The sequence below is a fragment of the Priapulus caudatus genome, unplaced genomic scaffold, assembly GCF_000485595.1.
Source record: "Priapulus caudatus unplaced genomic scaffold, Priapulus_caudatus-5.0.1 Scaffold32, whole genome shotgun sequence".
NCBI classification, from domain to species: domain Eukaryota; kingdom Metazoa; phylum Priapulida; class Priapulimorpha; order Priapulimorphida; family Priapulidae; genus Priapulus; species Priapulus caudatus.
The window spans coordinates 95,450-118,104 of NW_014577093.1; the positions used below are offsets into that span (position 1 = coordinate 95,450).

The window sequence follows — 22,655 nt, forward strand, 5'->3', positions numbered from 1 at the left end:
CAGAGCCAGAGCAAGAGGGAGAGGGTGTAGGAGAGGGGGAGGTGGTTCACTAGTTCACCCTCAAACCGCACAGATGGAAAGATTTTGCACAGATTATTACACTAAAAATGGAAAGCAGAACCTGCAGTGAATAGAAATTCATTGCAAATTTAAAAAAAAAAAAAAATGTATTGCTATGAGGGGGTGGGGGATTTCGTTTTAAACCCACCAAACCCCCCAACCCCACCCCTGGACACACGAGGCCTGCTAGATAATATATATTATTAATAAGTCTAAATGGCGGCAAAAAATGTGTGCTACGTAGCTGGTCGGAACTTAGTATCATTGCTGCCAGTAGCTTGCTTGCCTCAAGTATAGCTCTGTACTAAAGACAACCAGCCGTTCACATTACGACATGCCGCAGGAGACATAATAAATAGAAACATTGATCGGCTGGCACTTTTGCGCAACACGAAGTCCCGACAAGGAATCACCACTCAGAAAATGGCTCACAAAAGCGAGAATAAATGATCAAGCTTAATTTAACATTAATATGTAATCTACAAATGGAACAATACCACCTAATCTTTTTGAAACACTATTTCACACAAACTAATTACACCATGTATTGATATACCTATTATATTACTCAAAGTCAGCATCTACTCGCATTCACCGTTTTCAAAAATATAGTACTGGCAAGTGCGAGACAGACTGACGTCAACCGGATATGTAAGACAAAACACATGGCAGCTAAATGGAATGCAATATACGATACGTTTACAAATGATCAAGTGACGGACAACAAGCAAGTAAATCGAACGCAGGCAGAAAATATTTGAACCGATATAAAAGAGGGAAAATAGCCAAAGTAGTGCTGACTTTGAGTAAAATAAGATAGGATAAATAATACATGGTGATAAAAATTAAGATTTAAAAGTTGTAGAAAAAAATTGAAAAGGGATTATCAAAAAAGATAAAAGTAGAGGATGATCCATGTAGATAAAATAAAGTGTTAAAAAAGCCCAGAAATAAAATTTTTCACGTTATAGTAACGCCAATTATTGAGATCGGACCTGTAATGAGGATCCCAAGGTGTTGCTGCCTAAAATTCAAGCTCGAACAAATGACTTCTATATGACCCAATGACCAGGCAGATCAATGTAACGCAGGGGGCTAATTAAGTACTAGAGCTTAAGTTAGAAACCGAAATAAATTTCTGTCCCATAATAAACCTGTTTTATATTGTTAGGTGACAGGTTAATTGGACAAGAACAGGGGCTACAATTGAAATTTCAGATGAAGATCGCATGCCAAAAATAATGCATGCAGAACTGACCATGAATGACGGGCCCGTAACGACCCTATATGAACAAAAAGCGAAAAAAACATACCGTTCCCTTCTACATGGACTTTACTCTTGCATAATTAGTATAGTGAAATTTACATTCAACTATCAATCGTTATATCACTTCTATAAATAGTATGTTATTTACATAAAACCCGAACTTCGTTCAAACTTAATTCAATAAATTACAATACAGCCATTATACAAAAACAATCAGACAATCCACGAGCGAATGTCTATATTTTCAGTAACCCAACTAGTGAACTAAAATAAATTATTCTTCAAAGAGCCTCTGCAAGCGCAACAAGAGGAATACAAAAGCAGAGAAACCACACCAAGGCATAATTGTAAGACTCGCCTGAACTGAATTATGAGTAATCTGAAAATTAGTTTAGTAAAATGGCTTAACGAAATGTTATAATTTAGAGAAAGAGGGGACGAAGCAGAGATGGTTTATGAAAAAACAATTCTTTTAAAGAATAGTGAAAATAATGAAACGGATATGAAAAGTGAAATGATATTACACATGAATCCACAATACAAATATAGCCCAAGGTATAAAGACCATGTAGTAAGGAACGGAATAAGAGTTTTAAATATTAGATCGCGTATACAATAGCGGCGTAACGGAGCCGACATAATACGCCAGCAATGACATATTAATGCAATGCGATCTCACAAATTTCAATGAGCCCCGTTCATGTAACCACAATGAAAAGATGAAAGATTGAAGATGAAAACAGGTTATTTGTGACATAAAAGGAGACATACAATAAATAACAGAAGTACATACGTAATATAAAAGAGAATAAATAAACATGTAGATAGACTCAATTTAATAATCCAGATCTTAAAGCCACGGGAAGTGCGAGAGACACTCAATAAGTTACAATCTAGTATGCCACCCCGCAAGAGTTAGAAATTCAGAAACGTAAAGCAGCGCCCAATTTAAACCCTCACCAAAATATTAAAAAAAGATTAATATGGGACAGAAATATATTTCGGATATTTCTAGCTATAGAACATAACGATATAGAAGCTAGCTGACCCAAGTAAACCCGACACTAGGCTAGATAGTGATCTAAACGGTCAATACACCGGGTATTCATAACCCTATGACAATACACGTTATCTTTGGAGACTAGCTGCCAGTGCGTCACGCGGGAATGGTCATCACTCTCAAACCAATTGTACTCAAAACTTAGACGTAATCATCTGCGAAGATAAAACGAATTCAAATTCGCAGAACTGTTCTAAAACCGCCCATAATTAATATAAGGGTATTTCCAGGAACAATAAATACATATCAATACGATTAATTTACGGTGGATAGTGCGGCACTTATTATGAATTGCGAAAAGTACTAATGCACAATTATAATTTACCAGATTTAGACCTAACTGCTCAACAAATATATATAGAGGCACGAAGAACCGGAAACCCGGATACGAGCAGAGGAATCTGAATACCAGCGCCAATAAAAGGCTCCACGTGGGCCACTATCACGTGTGAGCCAAACCAAAATGAATATGATAGGTTAGGCGAAAAAATAAGAAATGTTTGACGTTTTTATATGATTAGAACCGCGAAATATAGAACATATGAATAAATATAATAGCAATGAATAAATAAAGTTGATTTTTTAAGATATATTCAGAAAATAACTTGCGCTTGTTTTAGTGAATGAGCAACAGCGGATCAATAGTACGGTACTCGACCCTCACCAAACCTCGACCAGTCGAGCTAACTAAGCGAAGAATGGTGGGACCGTCGGTAACCAGTTCTAACACAAAAGATCGGTGCCAAGTTATTTTTGTGAAAAAGGTTTTCTTATCGACATTAATACAATTTATAAAAAGAAAATTTAATCAAGCTAACAAATGAATGAAGCTAACAAAATTAATAATTGATATTGGTCTATTGACGCATAATCAATTATACAAATTACAAATATATTTTAGATATTATAAATTTATCCAAAAAATAAAAACATAGCAGTGCATGAAATTTATTGATGTTAGTGGTATTGAGAAATGAAGCAGTTAAAGATTGTTACAAAGCTGTACATACCTGACTACAGACACCACAGGCGCGGACACATAGCTGTCTACGTACAGCAAACTGTACTCGGCACTAACAATACAATGAAGGTATGTTGTGTCTCTTTATTAATTACTAAAAAACTAATATGATATTTAACAATAGTAGTATAAGTAAAATATTGATATATATATCGTGGAATCATATCTCGTATACATTACGTAGATAAAGCATATCTTATTAGGAAAAATAAGAGTTGAGATTTTTGTATATCGGTATTGGGTTAATGGATTTTGGTAGTGGAAAGACACGGTTAACATAAGCCCTAGGCCTAGGCCTAAGGGTATAGGCGGACCTAAGAATCCAGAGAAGACATTTGTATACTAAGATTGACGGTGGCACAGCTTTGCCTAGTAGATCTGAGCGCTAGCAGCGCGGAAATCGAGATGCCGCAGTTACCGTAACGGAATATGTTCAACGCAAGGACCAGCGGTGATGTTCAAGTAGATGCCAGCGACTGTCCGCGAAGGTGGAGACAGTGCCCGCCAAATTCGCAGAGAACCCGGCGCACGATTCTCCATCAGCAGGATCAGCAGGATAAAAATGGTCACTGTCATTTTAAGAAAAGATGAACAAAATGATTAATATTGATATGAAACGAAATATATGTAGCAGGCTTATAGATTTAGAAAAAGTACAGAAGAGGACTAACAATTATGAGGGAAAAGACTATTATCACACTCCATTAAATCCACATCACCGTATAAGCAGGCAAATGAATGGGAAAGAGCAATCCACTAAAATACCATCCACAACCATCTATTTTCGCATGATCAATCGGAGCTCCACTAAAAGTGACACTTTAATCAAAGAAGTATGAATGGATGAAAGCTCCTTAGGGCTCAATCATCATGAAACCTCTTGAGGGTGTAATGGAAATGGATCAATGACCAAATCCTCAATGTCTAGAGTGAAAATCCAAAAACGAAAAAATTGAGATTGTCATGATCAAATCTACTGATTAATCATTCATCTTCAACACTTCATTCATTCAAATAGCGCAATCATCAGCGGATTACATTCTTTTCATCCAAACAACCAAACACAATAGCACAACAGATTAATAAAAAGAGGAATTGATCGGAATAGTAAAAAAATAAACAAATTGTTTGTAATTATAATATCTAGAAATTTCCATCCTATAGAGATTATCTAATCCATGTACCATGAGATATATATTCAGCACAAAAATTATCACAATTCAAATACACAAAACATAGACCAAAATTACTATGTACGATAGTAGCCACGTATGATAGACCCATCAAGCCTACGAACTGTTCATCACTAGTAAAAATTGCTCAGGCACAAAACCAATCCTTACTTCGCCACAGATAAACGAGCAGGATAACGTGTGAATCCTAACACAGTATAAAGGTACCAAAATAGAATATCTTCCACGCCGATGACTGTTGTTATAGTTGCAATTATTTAATAATATATAGTAATAATACCAGAGGGTAGATAACCAAGAACCTGTACACTTAGCCATTACGTTCAGTCACTTACAACACCAACAAATTGATTGTGTAGTGCTAAATCCTTTTTTGATTACACCCCCTACATTGAGAACTCTATGTAGAGCCGCATATTAATTCAACGTAATAAGAAGTAGACCGAAGAAATGTGACGATCCAACGTTGGCAAGACAACGCTTAACGGGACATGGTATCATACACAAAAGCCACTTGAGCCCAATCCATAGTGTAGACCAAATAGCAGTAAATATGTTGTTGCGTACAGTAAAAACCCCCGAGTTAGTGTGCGTGCAGATCAGCAGGTAAAGCATCAGGATAGCAAAGAATACGAGCTTACAATATTTGAAAATGAAATTTAAAAAATATTAATGACGTTTGGGTCTCAACGTTGGCAATATGACGTATGGAGTCCAAACAGTATATAAAAAGGCAATATGTCGATTTGGAGCCAAACAGTTAGGCAAGTAAAATAGTATGACGTTGGGCAACGTTGGCAGAATATGATACGTTAGCTCACAACGATTTAAGGAACAAGTATGCGTTGCCAGCCAACAGTTAGGACAGAAAATTAATGAACGTATGAGACCAAACTGTAATAGAGCAAAAATATGACGGTTGGGCCATACTCCGTTTAGGCATTATGAACGTTGGGACCAACAGTAAGACCAGGCAAAATAATGCGTATGAGAGCCAACGTTAATATATAATATAAGGCCAAAAAATATGACGTTGAAGCCAACGTTGGCAGTTAAAGTATGCCACGTTGGGCCAACAGAATAAGTCATAAAGGCAATATGACGTTGGCGCCAAACGTTGGGAAACCAAACGCATGGACCCAAACAATTGAGGGCCAACGAATCAGCCCAAGAGCAAAATCCGTTGGGCCAAACTGCGCATTGGCAGACAAACGTGGCCCAACGGTAAATGGACAATGGCGAAAATAAGAAAAAGCAAGCACAGTATGCGCCAACAGTTAGGCCAACGTCGAGACAATTTTGATCATGGGGGCACATGACGTTACACTATCCGAACAGGCAAGTAAAAAAATGACAGAAACAATTTTCCTGTTCGATTCGAAAATACATCGGACCGGGCAATATTCATTATTTACAAAATGAAAACAAGAAGACATGAAAGGGGAAAGGAACAAGTCACGTCGCGTGACGACCCCACATTTCATAGCCATCGGATAATCTAACGAACGCAAAGGCGGAGCCCTATATTCTTAATTACAGAGAGGATGCTAAAATGCAAACAAAGTATGATTGAAGCATATGTGCACTTAAACGACGTGTCATATTTTATTCGTTTCTTTGATGACCAAACTACTAATCAGTAGGATAAGACCGATTCTAGCTAGCATTAATCCCATAGTTAACGTGAGATCGGCGATTCCGTGCCGTAATAGGTATTATAGCTAAAAGTTAGTATATAAGGGGCGGCGTAGACTGTGATTGGAAGACACAAAGTGTCAATCCTCGGCGAGCGCCTCGGGATCATGGCCGCGTTACGTCAAGTGCCTAGAGGCTAGAATCTTGAAGTATATACAGTTTACATTGCTTCTAGATATCTAACTGAATTAAAATAGTCCACTTTCTACGTAAAGAAAGGTGCCGAATTCAATTAACAGCTTTGATTACGTGCGTGTCAGGTGTCACTGGGCATGCCCTCACTCCCCACGACAACCCCTGCGACATGATATGAACTTATTGTTATGCGGCCATAAAAACACTTGGCTACGCTACATGCCGCAATCGATTTCTTAGACTGTCACGAGGTTTTGTTCGTGTGGCGAATCATGTTTGGAGGATGTTTTGGATACCCCGTCTACGTTCAGGAACGGAGCGTATTAGTAATAGAATGCGCTCCCGTTTACAAGTCTGTCTAAACTGCCGTTGCGATAACCGTAGTATTTCAGCGTAATATGAGGGGAAAAAGTGCCGGTCAGGAGGACCGGCAGTTTCGTAGAGGTGGTGGCCAAAGCAAAAACTTGGTGGCCTCGGGCCGGCACTAATTTCGAACGCTGCATTCATTGCATGCACGATCTTATGAAAGTGCATTCATGACAAATGGTGATCAACAAGCATCTATCTAAAATAATAATCTATTAAACGTTTTTTTTGCAATTGATCAATCTATCTGAACAACAAAACTGCACAAGATTCCTAGTTTGGAACCCCGGTATGTATAGTTTACATATTTGCTAAACAAATCTGGGTGTGCTAAACTAGGATTGGGCCCAACACAATGCTCCCTTTGATGTTGCTACTACATATATATATATACATAGACATGTGATTTCAACATTTAACCTGTCAATCACACCAGATGGATAGGTTGTTTGTTACATGTGACAAGTTGTCGTGAGCCATGCATTGCCACACAGGTACTGGTAATATAAGCTCATATTTTTCAGACACGGATATGTAAACCTGGCTTGATCTATGATGTCTGCATGCTGGAAAGACTGTGGGTGTGGTAGCCTATTCCAGCGCAGCACCTGTACGCAGCCCCCAGTGTCCAAAATTATGCTAGTTTTTCTAACATCCATGTAATGGCCGCCTCTCACAGGGGAGACTCCGTAAGTAAATACACGAGCTGGTGGAATAACAATTGGGCAAACATAGAAAGTGACAAACTTCTCGCTATGTGTAAATTATACAAAGTAGTAATTTCTTGCTGTTGCTTTTAAGTTTGCAACTGAAAAGATATGAAAAATATTTGACAAGTTTCTCACCATAGTTAAAACGTAATCACTACCAAAAATTGAATTGATTAAAGCATTAATTGTTTTTATTATTTTTATTATCATGATCTGTTTTAAATTTATTATTATTATTATTGTCATATTGTGTTTGTATTGAGTTGACTTTGTCTGCAGGTGTTTGTAAGAGTTACTGCGGAGATACGACCAGAGATGCTTGAACGTCCGCAGATGTCCCAGGAGGACTCATTAGCACAGCTTCGTCACACCGGAGCAGAGTGCTCCTACTCCACGGACAAGACCTACATTGTCACGGGAACCTGGTCTCAGGTAGGTTCGTTACACGGGAAGACGGTCTCACGACATAAGTTTATTGCGAGAAGGTCCCACACAGGTTGGTCTAGGGAAGACGATTTAAATCTTTACAGTTTATCGCCATTAAATTACTGACACGTGACGTTTACGTCAGTCGTGACAAAATAACATCATGCGAAAGTCTGCCGCCTTCAAATGACAAGGTCCAGTTAAAAAGCACGCTATTCCTACAGCGCACAAACTATTTGCTGTATGCAATCGTCAGATTGAGGACACGCGGCAGATGCTGATGGCACGGCTTGACCCGGGCAGCGCTAGTGACGCAGATCTCGCAGGCGGTGAATGTAGACCCGCACGGACTGGAAGTGACGGCGACGGCGGTGCCACGAGACACGAGCAAGTCAAAGCGGAGACACGGGGAGATAGCAGTGGCGATCTGGTTCAGGCAGACCAGAATCGATCTACGTCGTCCGAGCCAGGTGAAGATTGGTTGCGTTCGGTTGCGGGGGGGGGGGCAGGCTTAAGTTTCGAAATTTTAATCGCTCCTTTAGCCTTCCTCTCCAACAAGGTTTGAAACAATAACTATTGATTGTAAAATGTATGGGAAGCGTCCGTCACATTGCAGAATCCTCTCATTGGCATTCTAGTGTTTCATTCTGCCGATGACACGATTGCAGGCGAGAGAGGAGACGAGGTGAAATACAACTACACATGCACAGCGTCGGGAGCAACGGACACCAGGTGGCAGCCTGTTTCGCCCGCAAAGAACGGCGAAGATGATTCGCTGGACGGCGACACCGACGGACAGAGCGAGGAAACATGCGAGACGGACGACAGCGACGCGGCGGGAAGGCCGCCGACCGTCGACGGTGCGCACGCGGACGGTGGCGACACCAGTGACGGCGAGTGGAAACCCCGGCGGTCACGGCGCAAGGGCATCCCTCGTAAGCGAGCTCTCGCGGAGCCTCCGCCCCCGGCGCCGACGCGGCGCGGGCGGCCGCGTGTGTCCCCTCCGGAGCCCCCGCCCCGCCCGCGGCACACGAAACGCGGGCGGGGACGGCCACGCGGCGCGCGGGACCGCAAGCCGCGAGTGCGCCAGTCGGAGCAGATGCGCGGGGGAGCGCGCGCGCCGCCGCCGCCGCCGCGCGACGACGACGACGGCGGCTCCGCCGTTCCCCCGCACGCTCCACCGGCGCCCCCGCGCGCTCCGTTGCCGCCGACGACAGCGAGGACTGGCGCCTCGCGGGGACGACGTACGCGTGCGTGCACTGCCCGTTCACGACGAAGCACGTCGTCAGCATCCGCAAGCACGTGAAGCGGCGGCACCAGCACCGGCCGCACGCCTGCGACTTCTGCCCGAAGAACTTTGCCTACAAGTCGGACCTGCGCAAGCACGTCGTCACGCACCCGGCGTACGAGGGCCGCGGCGGGCTCAAGTGTCCGCACTGCGACCGCATCTGCGTCTGCCGCTCGCACCTGCGCCGGCACGCGCTCATCCACACGGGCGAGAATCGCACGTTCACTTGTCCGCGCGCGGGCTGCCGCAAGGCGTTCACGTCGAAGCACGCCGTCGACGTGCACGTCGAGATTCACACCGGGGGGCGCCGGCGTCCGTTCCTCTGCAGCACGTGCGGAAAGGCGTTCACGACGAAGAACGTGCTGCTGGAACACGAGAACATCCACTCGAACGCGCGGCCGATGAAGTGCGAGATCTGTGATAAGGGCTTCAACAGCGGCAGCTCGCTGCGTATTCACCGCATGACGCACAGCACCGAGTGCAGGTAAGCACGCGGTAGCACGGCGCAGCATGTGCGCATCTGATTATGCCTCTATATTATATATTTATATTATTATATCTTTATAATCCCTTTATATTGTCTATACTGGCACTTGGGCTATATACATCTACATGTACATACGCACGCACACACGCACGCTGTTGCTGTGAAGTCTGATGAAGAGAACTATGTTCTCGAAAGCTTTGAAAGTAAAAAGTAAAAAATTAGCACCTCATTCTATTTTTATATTTATTTGTATGTTTTCATATATATATATATATATAAAAATATATATTCATATATATATTTGTGTGTGTGTGTTCTTATATGTATACAGTCTGTCTGATTGTAGGTTTTACCGGTGTGGCATGTAGTTTTTGTATTGAATATATATTAATTTTGTAATTTAATACATAATATTCATTCGACGACTAGCGTGCTGATCTTTGCACCCTGGCCAGCCCGGCCCGGCGCTCTCTCCGTCGATCTTACGCTCCTCCTGTCCGCAGGTACGTGTGCGAGATCTGCAGCAAGGAGTTCAAGCTGCTCGCGTCGCTGCGCATGCACCAGGTGGTGCACAGCGGCAAGCGAGCGTTCGTCTGCACGCGCTGCGGCAAGGCGTTCACGCAGAACAGCGCGCTGCAGCGGCACACGCGCATCCACACGGGCGTGAAGCCATACGCGTGCAAGCTCTGCGAGAAGACATTCGGCGACTCGTCCATCCTCCGGCGACACATGAGCGTCCACCGGCTCGACGGCGAGGGCAAACGCGCCGCCGCGGCACCCCCTGCCCGCCCGCCGGCCATCGCCGCGACGCAGTCGGCCGCACCGGTCGCGCCACCGGTCGCGGTGCCGCCGCATCACGTCGAGTTTGCCACTCCCGCCGGGAAGGTCGAAGCGACGCGTGGCGCCACCTACCAGGCGCCGACGCAGAACGGCGTCGAATCGCGTACGGCGGAGCCGATGCAGACGGCGCCATCGAACCACGTCGACCACCTGTCGCTGTTGCCGCAGGCGGGCGTGTTCCCCCAGGGGGCGCCGGGAGCGACGAGCAGCCTCTATCAGACGGTGATGAACATCGGACAATCGAGCGGCATCATCCAGGCTCCGTTCTCAGAGTACCAGGGAGTGAACACGGCCTTCATGAACACGACGGCCCCACACTTCTACCCCACGTAGAAGTTTCGCTGATCATTGCTTTACACTCCTACCCCACGTAGAAGTTATGTTGATCACGGCTTTACACTTCTATGTTACGTAGAAGTTATGTTGATCACGGTTTTACACTCCTACCCCACGTAGAAGTTATGTTGATCACGGCTTTACACTTCTATGTTACGTAGAAGTTATGTTGATCACGGCTTTACACTTCTATCTTACGTAGAAGTTATGTTGATCACGGCTTTACACTTCTATGTTAAGTAGAAGTTATGTTGATCATGGCCTTACACTCCTACCCCACGTAGAAGTCATGTTGATCACGGCTTTACACTCCTACCCCACGTAGAAGTTATGTTGATCACGGTTTTACACTCCTACCCCACGTAGAAGTTATGTTGATCACGGCTTTACACGTCTATGTTACGCTTAGAGTTAGGTTATACGCGTTTTACACTCTTACCCACGTAGAAGTTATGTTGATCAGGGTTTTACACTCCTTACCCCACGTAGAAGTCATGTTGATCACAGGTTTTACACTCCGTACCCATCGTAGAGTAACTTATGTTTGATCACGGTTTTACACTCCTACCCACGTAGAAGTTATGTTTGATTCACGGGCTTTACACTTCTTGTTAAAGTAGAAGTTATGTTGATCATGGCCCTTAACTCCTACCGCCCGTAGAAGTCATGTTGATCACGGGCTTTACACTCCTACCCACGTTAGAAGTATCGTTGATCCACGGCTTACACTCCTACACCACGTAGAAGTCATGTTTTGATACACGCGTTTTACATCCTACCCCACGTAGAAGTATGTCTGAATCACCGGCTTTACACTTCCTACCCCACGTAGAAGTTAATGATGATCCACGGCCTTTACACAGTCTACCCCAGCGTAGAAGTTCATGTTGACACGGCCTTACACTCCTACCCACGTGAGATAAGTCATGTGTGATCACGCTTTACACTCTACCCCCACGTAGCAGTCTATGTTGATTCACCGGCCTTACACTCTACTCAGTAGAAGTCATGTTTGATGACGGGCTTTACACTCTACCCCACTAGAAGTTATGTTGATCACGGCCTTACACTCCTAGCCCACGTAGAAGTTATGTTGATCACGGCTTTTACACTCTATGTTACCGTAGAGTTATGATTAATCATGAGCTGTTACACTTCTACCCCACGACAGAAGTTATTGATCACGGCTTTACACTTCTGTGTTTACGTAGAAGTTATGGTTGATCATGCTTACATCTCTATCTTACGTAGAACGTATGTTATCACGGCTTTAGCGACTTCTATCTTACGTAGAAGTTATGTTGATCACGGCTTTACACTTCTATCTTACGTAGAAGTTATGTTATCACGGCTTTACACTTCTATCTTACGTAGAAGTTACGCTGAATACGGCATTACTCTCCTACCCCATGTAGAAGTTACTCTAACCATGGCAATACGCTCCTACCCAACATAGAAGTTACGCTAACCATGGCAATACACTCCTACCCAACATAGAAGTTACTCTAACCATGGCAATACACTCCTACCCTACACAGAAGTTACGCTAACCATGGCAATACACTCCTACCCTACACAGAAGTTACGCTAACCATGGCAATACACTCCTACCCAACATAGAAGTTACTCTACATGGCAATACACTCCTACCTACACAGAAGTTACTGCCTAACCATGGCAATACGCTCCTTACCCAAATAGAAGTTACGCTAACCATGGCAATACACTCCTACCAACATAGAAGTTACTCTAACCATGGCAATACACTCCTACCCTACACAGAGTTACGCTAAACCATGGCATCACTCTACCCTACACAGAAGTTACGTAACCATGGCAATAACTCCTACCCAACACAGTGCTGCACTCAGGATATTACAAAAAAAAGTATAAAACTGTCCGAAAAAAGCATCAAAATTGCCTTAAAAAAGTATTAAAAAAGTATAAATTTGTATCAACCTACATGATTTGTTACTTAGACCTTATTACGGATACATTATAGCCATGTAACATGCATGTAAACAAGCTTCAGGATGATTGTGCAATGTCATGAGGAGTTGTTCTTGAACTCTCAGTTTGGAATATTTCAATTGGCGTGTTTCCATTGGCAGAAAGGTGGTAGGCGTAACATTTTTAGCTCGCCTTGACATCAAGGTGAGCTATTCGCATGGGGCGTTGTCCGTCGTACGTCCGTCAACATTTGACTACGTCAACGATAATTGAGACCGTTTGACCCACATGTTTCAAATTGCATACAGTGTGTTACTCGTTCTGGGGAGAGCATGTGAAACGTCCTATTTTGGAGCACGGCCAGTTGACTTGCTTTTGAGCCACGCCCACTTTTTGCAAAAAATCGGAAATGGCCATAAAGTCATTAGGTCAACGGATTTTGCAATTTTGGTATGCTGAATGAATAAGGACTGGCCCCAAACTTATCAGAGGGGTTTGATATATTTTCTTAAATTATGCAAATTAGGTAGATTTTGCCAATTTCACTATGCATTTCAGTGTCTGCCTACGGTCAACGATAACTCAAAAACCGTTTGACCTACATGTTTCAAATTGCATACAGTTGTTACTCCTATGGGAGAGATTTGAACGTCCTATTTTGGAGCACGCCAGTCGACCTACTTTCGAGCCACGCCCACTTTTTGGCAAAAATGGAAATGGCCATCTAGATTCATTCGATTTTGTTAAATTTACCTACCTAATCATACCTACGTGTAATATTGTGTTTTAGATTCTTCGTTACAGTAATTTGACTGGAATATTTTATTGCTTTTATTTGCACGATAATCAAAAACCAAAATGGCGATCATTTAGGCATAGCGCCATCTCTCGCCCAGATTTCAGACTTTCAGATCTGAAACATTTATTTTAGCATCAAAACTAACCCTGAAACAAAGCAGTGAAATTTCTATTAGTATAAAACAGGGAATAAGGACATTTGATCCCATTTCGGTCCGTCATAAATGAAACGCTTACCAAATTTTAAATATCATCTCCCTCTTCTATCACACCAAAGGTGATCTATAGTGTCATTGACACTTTCATTGTGTGATGTGTTTGTGTGTTGCGATGTCCTAGCACCGTGAGCAGTGCATGTGCCTGGCCAGCTAGGGGGGTCCGGGGGCATGCTTGACCAGGAAATTTTTTGAAAAAATGGTGCAATTTAGTGCATTCTAAGCTATTCTGGACACATTGTATGAGACTCTTGAATCTCTTTTTCAAGTTATCGAACGTTTCGTCAGCGAGGCGGTGTTTTGGACAAATTTCTGTGTGGCAGCTGAGAATTTGAGTGAGGCGGCCCGCCTCGCTCGTGTCAATGCAGGGGAAACACTGCAATGGTCTGTCATTTGGTCACTGACAGCAGAGAGCGGCGAGCAAAAACACTCCACTGAACAGAGCACACATCACTCCTGGAACAAGACTAGCAAAGCACATCTTTAATTTCATCAAATACAGTGTACCTAAATGTAAGAATGAGAAGAGTTTTGACCATCTTTGGCAAAAAAAGTATTTACAATTATTTATGCATGAAAAAAGGATGAAAAAAGTATATTTTCTTTAAAAACTGGCGTGCACTGCAACATAGAAGTTACGCTAACCATGGCAACACACTCCTACCCTACATAGAAGTTACGCTAACCATGGCAATACACTCCTACCCTACACAAAAGTTACGCTAACCATGGCAATACGCTCCTACCCTACATAGAAGTTACGCTCATAGGGTCTATGTCCCCCAGGGTACTGCCGGAACGTACCCTGGTAACTATCTGATAGGGTTAAGGCGTAGGCGACTCCCTAGACTCGTTAGTGGAGTAGGCGAGGTACGGTCCGGCATATTAGATAGTACCAGGGTACGTTTTGGCAGTACCCTGGGGGACATAGACCCTCTCAGCAGAAGTTACGCTAACCATGGCAATACGCTCCTACCCTACATAGAAGTTACGCTAACCATGGCAATACGCTCCTACCCTACATAGAAGTTACGCTAACCATGGCAATACACTCCTACCCAACATAGAAGTTACGCTGAATACGGTTTTACTCTCCTACCCCACATAGAAGCTGTGGTGATTGTCATTACAGCAAGGCACTTCTATGCTACGTGGGTCTGGTGCTTGTAAACACATCACTGCGTTTTTATCCTATATTGAAGTTGTAGGGTTTGTGAAGACTTCTGACGTTTGTTATCACAGCTTACAGATTGATCCTTCCAGACTGCATATATAGTTTTGTGCATTTGTTGACCATTATCTTTCGTTATTTACTAACTTATATGATAAGCATTGCTGCATTCAGATAATGGCAGCCATAGCTTCAATGAATTATGCAGAACTCTCTAGTCTATTAAAAAAGCAGTCATCCTCTATTGTTTTTTTTAGTATTAAACATTTTTGGGTGGAAGCATTGGGTCTTTGGCACTTTAATTTTACCAAAGGTTTCTAGTGTTGGTAAGGAGCAGTGTCAGTATAAAATTACATGTTATGCATTGTGAATACAATATGCAAGTGTTGGTACCAACGTTTCACATTACGTTTGTACAGGATTTTAGGTAATAATATTGCACAAAAACAGTCTCATCCAAATCGATGGAAAAAAGTTCCTGTAGTGGTCATACTGGAGACATGTTTATATTGGTCATCATTGAAAATTTATTTAGCCCTCTAATCCTATATTGATTATAAAAATGCAAGTGTTTGCATTTTATTCGACTGTGCATTAAACACTAAGTTAAGTGAAGCAGTTAAGGCAAGCAGCAATAAACTCATGTGAAGTTCCTAGGTGTTTTAGATATTGTCCAGCAATGAACGAATCAAGAGGATGAACTGCATGTGTGAATCTTCCTCTCGTGATGGTATGCAATGTCTATCAATGTTGGTTATAGACTATACATGTGAGAGGCAAAATGTAGGTAACTTGATCTACAATTATAAATCATGTGATATTGTTAATGCAAACTTATTTATGATAATTGATATATTGGCGTTTGTATGTGAACTGTACATTTACATTTGTGTAAAACCATTAGCGATGTGATCTTGACCGTGTAGGTGTTGTATTAATATACATGCATTATAGGATAACGCTTCTCTGTAAGGTGTGAAACAAGAATAACTTGTGGCTACATAGAATAGGATTTTTTAATGTATCTGTTTGTGCATTTTAATGCATTTATATAAATATAAATGAACGTGATAAACAACGAAGTTAGACTAGTTAAATTGTCTTTACCCTGCTATAATCTAGACAGCAAACAATGCTTTGTTATTATATCAGTGCTTGTACTTGTGCATTCACCTAAATATGTTTTATGCCTCACGTTTTAGTCATCCATCATTCGTATTACGTCTCGTTCAGTCATTATCATATGTCAAGTGTTAAAAATATTCAATAAAATTACAAATGATCACCATCTTCACACGATGAAGATTAATATTGGGAAAATGTATGTGCGCTCACAACTAACATACTGAGGTAAGCTTCCCTAGTCTTCATTTGAGATCATTGTACATAACTAGAGTTTCGTTAAGACTACATGCCACGTGGAAATGAGAAATTGTAGATTTGCTCATGTGCCTAGGAGAAATGGTATGCCAATATAGGCTAACGTCTAGGCTTTGTGATTGAAAAAATGATTCCGATTCTATAAAAAGACACAGTTGATGAGTTGAACCAGTCGTTACATGATTTCATGCACAATGGTAATAACTCACCACTGAGCGATGAAAGTCGATATACACAGAAGGATTGGCTAGTGAAACGTGCGTCTGGAAGTTTACAAATAGGCTTAATGTAGGTAGTTACCTAATGATGTCCTTGGTGTGTGTGTGTGTGTGTGTGTGATGATCACAACTTCAAAAGACTTGTAAAGCTCTAAGCTCTAAGACTTGTGAAGCTCTAAAGCTCTAATGATAAAAAAGTTCAAACATTATGCTTAAGAATGGTAAAATCCCCCATTTTAATCTCCTATTATTAAACATTAATAAAATATATACAATTCATATAAAATAAATAATTATCAAAACCACATTCGAAATCGACTAATTGTCAGAGGCCTTACGTGGTAAGAAGCATGATACAAGCAACACTCACTGGCTGTGTCTCTCAACTCTGAACATCACCTAAAATAAGCAATGGTTCCAGGTACGCTACCGCTAAAGTTTCTGAGGCAGTCGTGCGAACAGAAGATAGCGTCGACGGGCAGACGCATATTTCCGTTGTTACTCAGTGACACAGCCATGACGGCTATCGTCCGTAGATCCACCGCCATCGAACGCTTGATGCTCGCCTGCACAGACAAAGACAACATGAATGGGGGCTCTTGCTTTCTGTAAAGATATAATTATTACTATATAACATGAACACATGACAATCCGATATATGTATTGTACATTCGAATATAAAGTTCTGCCTACTTTTAGCATATAGTATTGTATATAGTATAATCAATATTTCCAGTTGCTGAGTTATTAGTAGCAGCTGCTGCTATTCATTATTATTGCGTTGTACCCCCCCCCCTACCACCACCACCCCCACAGTATATGAACCTTGGCACATCACACTTCTGAGAAGTGCCTACGAAAGGGAGCATTGTATAATAATTATGTATCACATACATGTAATAATACTTTAGCATAGTCTATACTAACCTCAAAACAAGCTCTGCCACACAAGCATTGCTCTGCAGAGTCTAAGTAGGCGACCAGTGACGCGGGAATATCCTCTTCAGTGTACGACATTCTAAAAAGCAAGCGATACAGACGGTTTAATGAATGTACACACTCCAAGCGATTATACCACCAGGCGCATGGTTGAGCATTTGAGAGAATAAATATTTATGACAGATTATCAGGCCTTTGTATGAAACTCTTTTAAATGTAATTACCAACATACCCTGGTGTTTGCACGTCCCTATATGACACACGAGCATATAGTCATTCTTGTACACAAAAACACGTACACCCGCACACATACGGATGCACAAACACACTCACAATCAGACACGCACGCACGCACACACACACAACACACGCACGCACACACGCATACACACACACACACACACACAACACACGCACGCACACACACATAGACAAGAATGTAGAAGCACCTGTATTTCTTCACCGTTCTCGCGGCACACTCGAGCAGCGTCGGCGCCTCTCCTGTGACTTTCGCCGCGGCGACGACTGTCGGCGTAGCCGGCACGAACGGATTCCCATACAGATCTACCGACTCCAACCTCAGACGAAGGAGACCGCAGGGAACAGACGTCAGCTGATTGCATGCCGCAGACAGATACCTGTAAGCATAGAGCAGCATCTCTCATCGAATCCTTCATTAAACTTTTCGTCGCTATCTAGCTCAAAGGTTTGGGTGGTATAAATGTATATAGACTGAAATTTACTCAAATGAAATTAGTTGTAAAGGTGATTCGTTATTCAGGTTAGTAAATTACATTGCATGTGGGCAATAAGTGCGTGATATTTATACCTATCATGTTATATATTGTAATATATATATATATATGTACGAACATGTGTGATATTTCAGTTATTGCTGGGATGGTACTTTAGGTGGTATAACCAATTACAATGTACAGTATGATGGACAATAAGGGCAGACCATAAGAAAATTAAACCATAGAGAAATCACGTGGGGGAAACCCCAAGGTCTCTTCACTCCACACGCATCAAACCATTCCCCTTTCGGCAGTCCCTTCATTAACCCCTGTGTGATCGGACACACATTACCTGAGACGTGAAAGGCTTGCTATATGCTTCGGTAGAGCCGTGAGTTGGTTGTTGTTTAGTTTCAGCGTGACGAGAGATGTGAGCTGGCAGAACTGTGCGGGTAACTCCTTCAGCGGATTCTGTCCAAGATCCAGCAACACCAGAGAGCTGCAAACAGAGAAACACGCCACGTTATGCCTCCGCTATACATTCAGTTAGTGCCAGCGCGACTGAATGTAACTGCTAACGACAGTGACATGCGGGAAAGTGTGTTCTCTTGTCGGTACGGTGCTAGCAAAACTGGTTACCTAACGAGGACAGAATGGGAGAGTGAGAGAAACGCATTCCCAAATCAGTACATTGCTAGCCTACTAACGACAGCTAGGGACATTGTCTGAAATACGCTCCCAAATAGAAACGGTGCTGGTAAAACTAGTTAACGTTTATTAGTGTTAAGTTATTAACTAGTTACCGATTGAGGACAGCATGGGACAGCGGGCGAGAATTGAGTTACCACGATCGATACTGGCACTAGAGAGTACCTGCTGAGGTCAGTGCAGACAGAGGCTGGCAGCGACTCCAAGCAGTTGTCATAGAGGTGCAGCTCCACCAGGTGGCAGAGCCTGCCGAGAGCTTCCGGAAGTTTCCAGATCTGGTTTCGCGAGAGGTCCAGCACCCTGAGATGCCGCAGGCCCTCGATGCGGCCATCTACCCTGCGCAGCCCGCACCCGGTTATCGTCAGCCGCTGCAGCGACGCAGGGAAGCTGCTCGTCACAGGGTAATCTTTACGCGACGTGATCGCCATGCGAGTCTTCGGTGCCTCCATCTATTGGACAGGAGTGTAAAGTTTGAATGTGTGTTCACCATTTCGATTGAAGTGGTGTGCGCGGATTGGCACAGCGAACACTATCAGGGAATTGTGGAATTGAAAAGCGAAAATTGAAAGAATGACCTTTTAGAATGTAAAACGCACAATGTCATTTCATAAATTAAGATTGTACGGGTTATTTTACGTCAGACATCCCAAAAATGCACGGAGAATACATTATTATTACATTAGTACATTAATTAAAACAATTTTTAGAGTAAATTAGTTGTGGGGGCAATAGAAATGGTTGTCTAAACATTACTTGTAATTTTTCAACTATACTATACCATCTTTTTTATCATCAAATGTTAGTGAGCAGAAGACAAATCCCAAATCTTACTAATGTCACCTTGAATGGACAAAGTTTTCTGGTACCTGTGCAGTTGATACGGGTCGCAGTGTGGACATCTTCATTACCCCGATGTCTTTGTTTTGTAAACCCAATTTCATTGCCTGAAGAAATCCCTTTAACTGAATAACATCTGCCTGTGTAAAAAGATAAGTGACCATATTACTATTATTAGACATCAGGAAAACCTGTCCAATGAACAGTAAGTGTTATGGAATATAGTTATTTTCTTCATCACTTGGTACAGAGTCATTTTTATAATGTGTGGTATGACTAAATAATTTATCCATATAGACGGTAAATAGACGGACATAGAATTATCATTTTCTTACCTACGCTTATAATTCACGCATATTATAATATCACAATCTTTATAAAGACTATATATTAGACTTACTTTACTGATTATGAGATCATGTGGAGGTTCTTTGACACGAATTGTCATCTTGCCTTCATTGACAAACTTCGTGAACACCTGATCGATGTTTGCCTTTAACTATAAATACATATTCAATAAAAGAAGAATTGGGTGTTCTCAGTTCACACTGCACAAAGTTATTTAGTTTCAACAACCTATGAGTTTGGAAGGTGCAATGACAGCACTATGGCTATTTATATCATTTATACTTAGGGGTGCAGAGTCAGGTGACTGAAAGAACCTTTTAGTATTCAGTATACATAATTAAAGAGTTAAAAATCATACCACACAAAACTGCTTTAGTATATAGTCATGTAATTTTTTTGAATGACACAAACATCAATAGCAGACAATCAGGTAAAAATAACTTTGTCAACTATTTCAAAGATACCTACTGTATCATTTCCCCTCGTTTGTATCACCTGACACTTATTAGAAGGGTCTAAAAAACAATTTTTAAGATGTAATTTTATTGAAATAAGTTATTAAAGATTTATCAATTATCGATCAGTTTCAAGTTTGTGCAACTGTTGATTTATCATGAAATCTGTAATGTATCCAAACAATAGCATACATATGAACTTAGTCTTTGTTCATGGATGTTGACAAGTGATAGGTACCTTGTATTTCGTCCCGACACGATTTTGTGCAGTGCAGATCATTAAGAACAGTGTTCCATCTTTCGAGTCCGAGCCAGGATTGCGACCTATTGAAATTTGCGTTCTAGCACTTGTTCTTTTGCCTGCCACATTAAGTGAAGGTAGAATCCGGTTCCCTATTTCCAAGCTGCATGTCAGCCTCATTTCTGTTGGCGGTTGCCTCCTCGGGCTGCTGTCAACTCCTATTCTTAACAGTAACACCTGTCTGTGTATTGACAGCTTGATTAGAAGGAAGATTGATTTGAATGTAATATAGCAGACATCCACCCGACACGAGAGTGGGTCACATACACATCTTCGATAAGCGCTTGTCAATGTTATTGTTAATGTCACTACAACAAGTAGATACAATATCAGGGTGCAAAATTAATGCGAGTCTGGGGTCAAATACTCCCTGATTTACTGTGGACTCCCTGATTTGACACATGCAGGAGTCCGTGTGACGCCCTGAAAATTTTGCTACACTAACTAGTTGGTTCCAGAGCACGGCCTCGCAGAATTACCGTAATTTTTCAGCAAATGTTCTAACAAAATTTGGCAGACGTGCCCTGCAAATGTCCTGCAGTGTCCAAACGTGTAATCACCAGCGAGTGTTACAGATAGCCAGCATGTGCCGCGCTTGCCGCTAGTGCGTACATGTATGTTCAGCAGTGGTGTTGATTAATGGACGGGCCCCCGATTGTTTCCGTGGCGCGAAGTGATGTCATGTGCGGAGCATGTTTATGACTGCGTAGAGGTGACAGGCACCTGGGAGGGGAGAACAAAAGTAAAACCCTTCCCGGTAGCTCCCCCATCCTATAATTTTTGTGGAGATCGATTATTGAACTGTCTGTATTTGGTAGATAACAAGCATAATATATGTTAATGTACCAGTGTTCATGTATTAAGTACCAGTTGGATTCTGTTTGACACACATGTACATGTATGACAAATGATTGCACAATGCTAAGGTTATAAACTTGATTTGTTAGAATGAAACCCACATTTTATTTTCGTTTGCAATAATTTCTGTTTCCAGCACCATGTTTACATCTTTACCACGTTTGAACGTGGCTTTCTGAAATAAATGTTTCCCTAAGATTAAGCCTTTGGGATTGTTCCTAATTTTAGACATTTAGTTTTATTCATCCAATTTTCAGAAATTAAGGACTGGTAGATTCTCATAAGGGCTAGTAGATTTTTATTTTCACTAGCCCTGCTGGCTAGTGAGTCACTTTGATTAATTTCGACCACTGCCTTTAAGGGCGATCAATTATGGAGGCACATGTGGAGGCACATGTCCCTAAACCAAGATTTCTTGTTAGTTATATGTTAATTTTTCTAAATTCTACCCCTGCAATATAGTAACCAAACAAGCTTCTTGTTGGGTTACATCACAGGCCCTAGGAAGCTCAAGTTTCAAGAAGAGTAAAAGAGCGAGGCGGCTTCGCTCTTTTACTCTTCATCATTCATGAAACTTGAGCTTAAAAAGGCCAAGGCCTCCAAGGGCCTGTGGTTACATTATGTCTATGCGTGTTTGCGGTTTGGCATTACTTGGCAATGTACACTACTAGTAGTAGTAGTAGTACTACTACTAGTACTAGTCAGTGTAGCTCTAGTACTATAGCCCGTGTACAGTTGCCGCAGGCCTGCACCCCGCACCCTGCAGCCACTGGCAGCAAGAACCAGATGAGACGGGATACTAGAGAAGCGTTGCCGAAAGGAGGTGTTAATCCCAAGCGCTATACGCGCAGATCCT

At 42.1% G+C, this 22,655-nt stretch overlaps 2 protein-coding genes across 3 annotated transcripts in view; one reads left to right on the top strand and one right to left on the bottom strand.

Moving 5' to 3' along the window:
- LOC106816436 (zinc finger protein 70-like) overlaps positions 1 to 10,881 on the top strand; it is a 12,285-nt gene extending 1,404 nt beyond the window's left edge. The window contains exons 2-7 of the mRNA XM_014821055.1: positions 7,322 to 7,486; positions 7,787 to 7,939; positions 8,190 to 8,403; positions 8,602 to 9,034; positions 9,151 to 9,705; positions 10,212 to 10,881. Of these exons, the coding sequence (XP_014676541.1) occupies positions 7,460 to 7,486; positions 7,787 to 7,939; positions 8,190 to 8,403; positions 8,602 to 9,034; positions 9,151 to 9,705; positions 10,212 to 10,881 (2,052 nt within the window). The 5' untranslated portion in view covers positions 7,322 to 7,459. The remainder of the gene's footprint in view (positions 1 to 7,321; positions 7,487 to 7,786; positions 7,940 to 8,189; positions 8,404 to 8,601; positions 9,035 to 9,150; positions 9,706 to 10,211) is intronic.
- Positions 10,882 to 16,828: 5,947 nt separating this feature from the next.
- The window catches only part of LOC106816624 (leucine-rich repeat protein 1-like), a 6,129-nt gene continuing 302 nt past the window's right edge, over positions 16,829 to 22,655 (bottom strand). For both annotated transcript variants that reach the window (XM_014821251.1, XM_014821258.1), the window contains exons 2-9: positions 20,879 to 21,122; positions 20,238 to 20,336; positions 19,867 to 19,977; positions 19,166 to 19,449; positions 18,645 to 18,791; positions 18,005 to 18,193; positions 17,544 to 17,634; positions 16,829 to 17,182 (exon numbers count right to left, since the gene is read on the bottom strand). In XM_014821251.1, the coding sequence (XP_014676737.1) occupies positions 17,012 to 17,182; positions 17,544 to 17,634; positions 18,005 to 18,193; positions 18,645 to 18,791; positions 19,166 to 19,449; positions 19,867 to 19,977; positions 20,238 to 20,336; positions 20,879 to 21,061 (1,275 nt within the window). In that variant the 5' untranslated portion in view covers positions 21,062 to 21,122 and the 3' untranslated portion in view covers positions 16,829 to 17,011. The remainder of the gene's footprint in view (positions 17,183 to 17,543; positions 17,635 to 18,004; positions 18,194 to 18,644; positions 18,792 to 19,165; positions 19,450 to 19,866; positions 19,978 to 20,237; positions 20,337 to 20,878; positions 21,123 to 22,655) is intronic.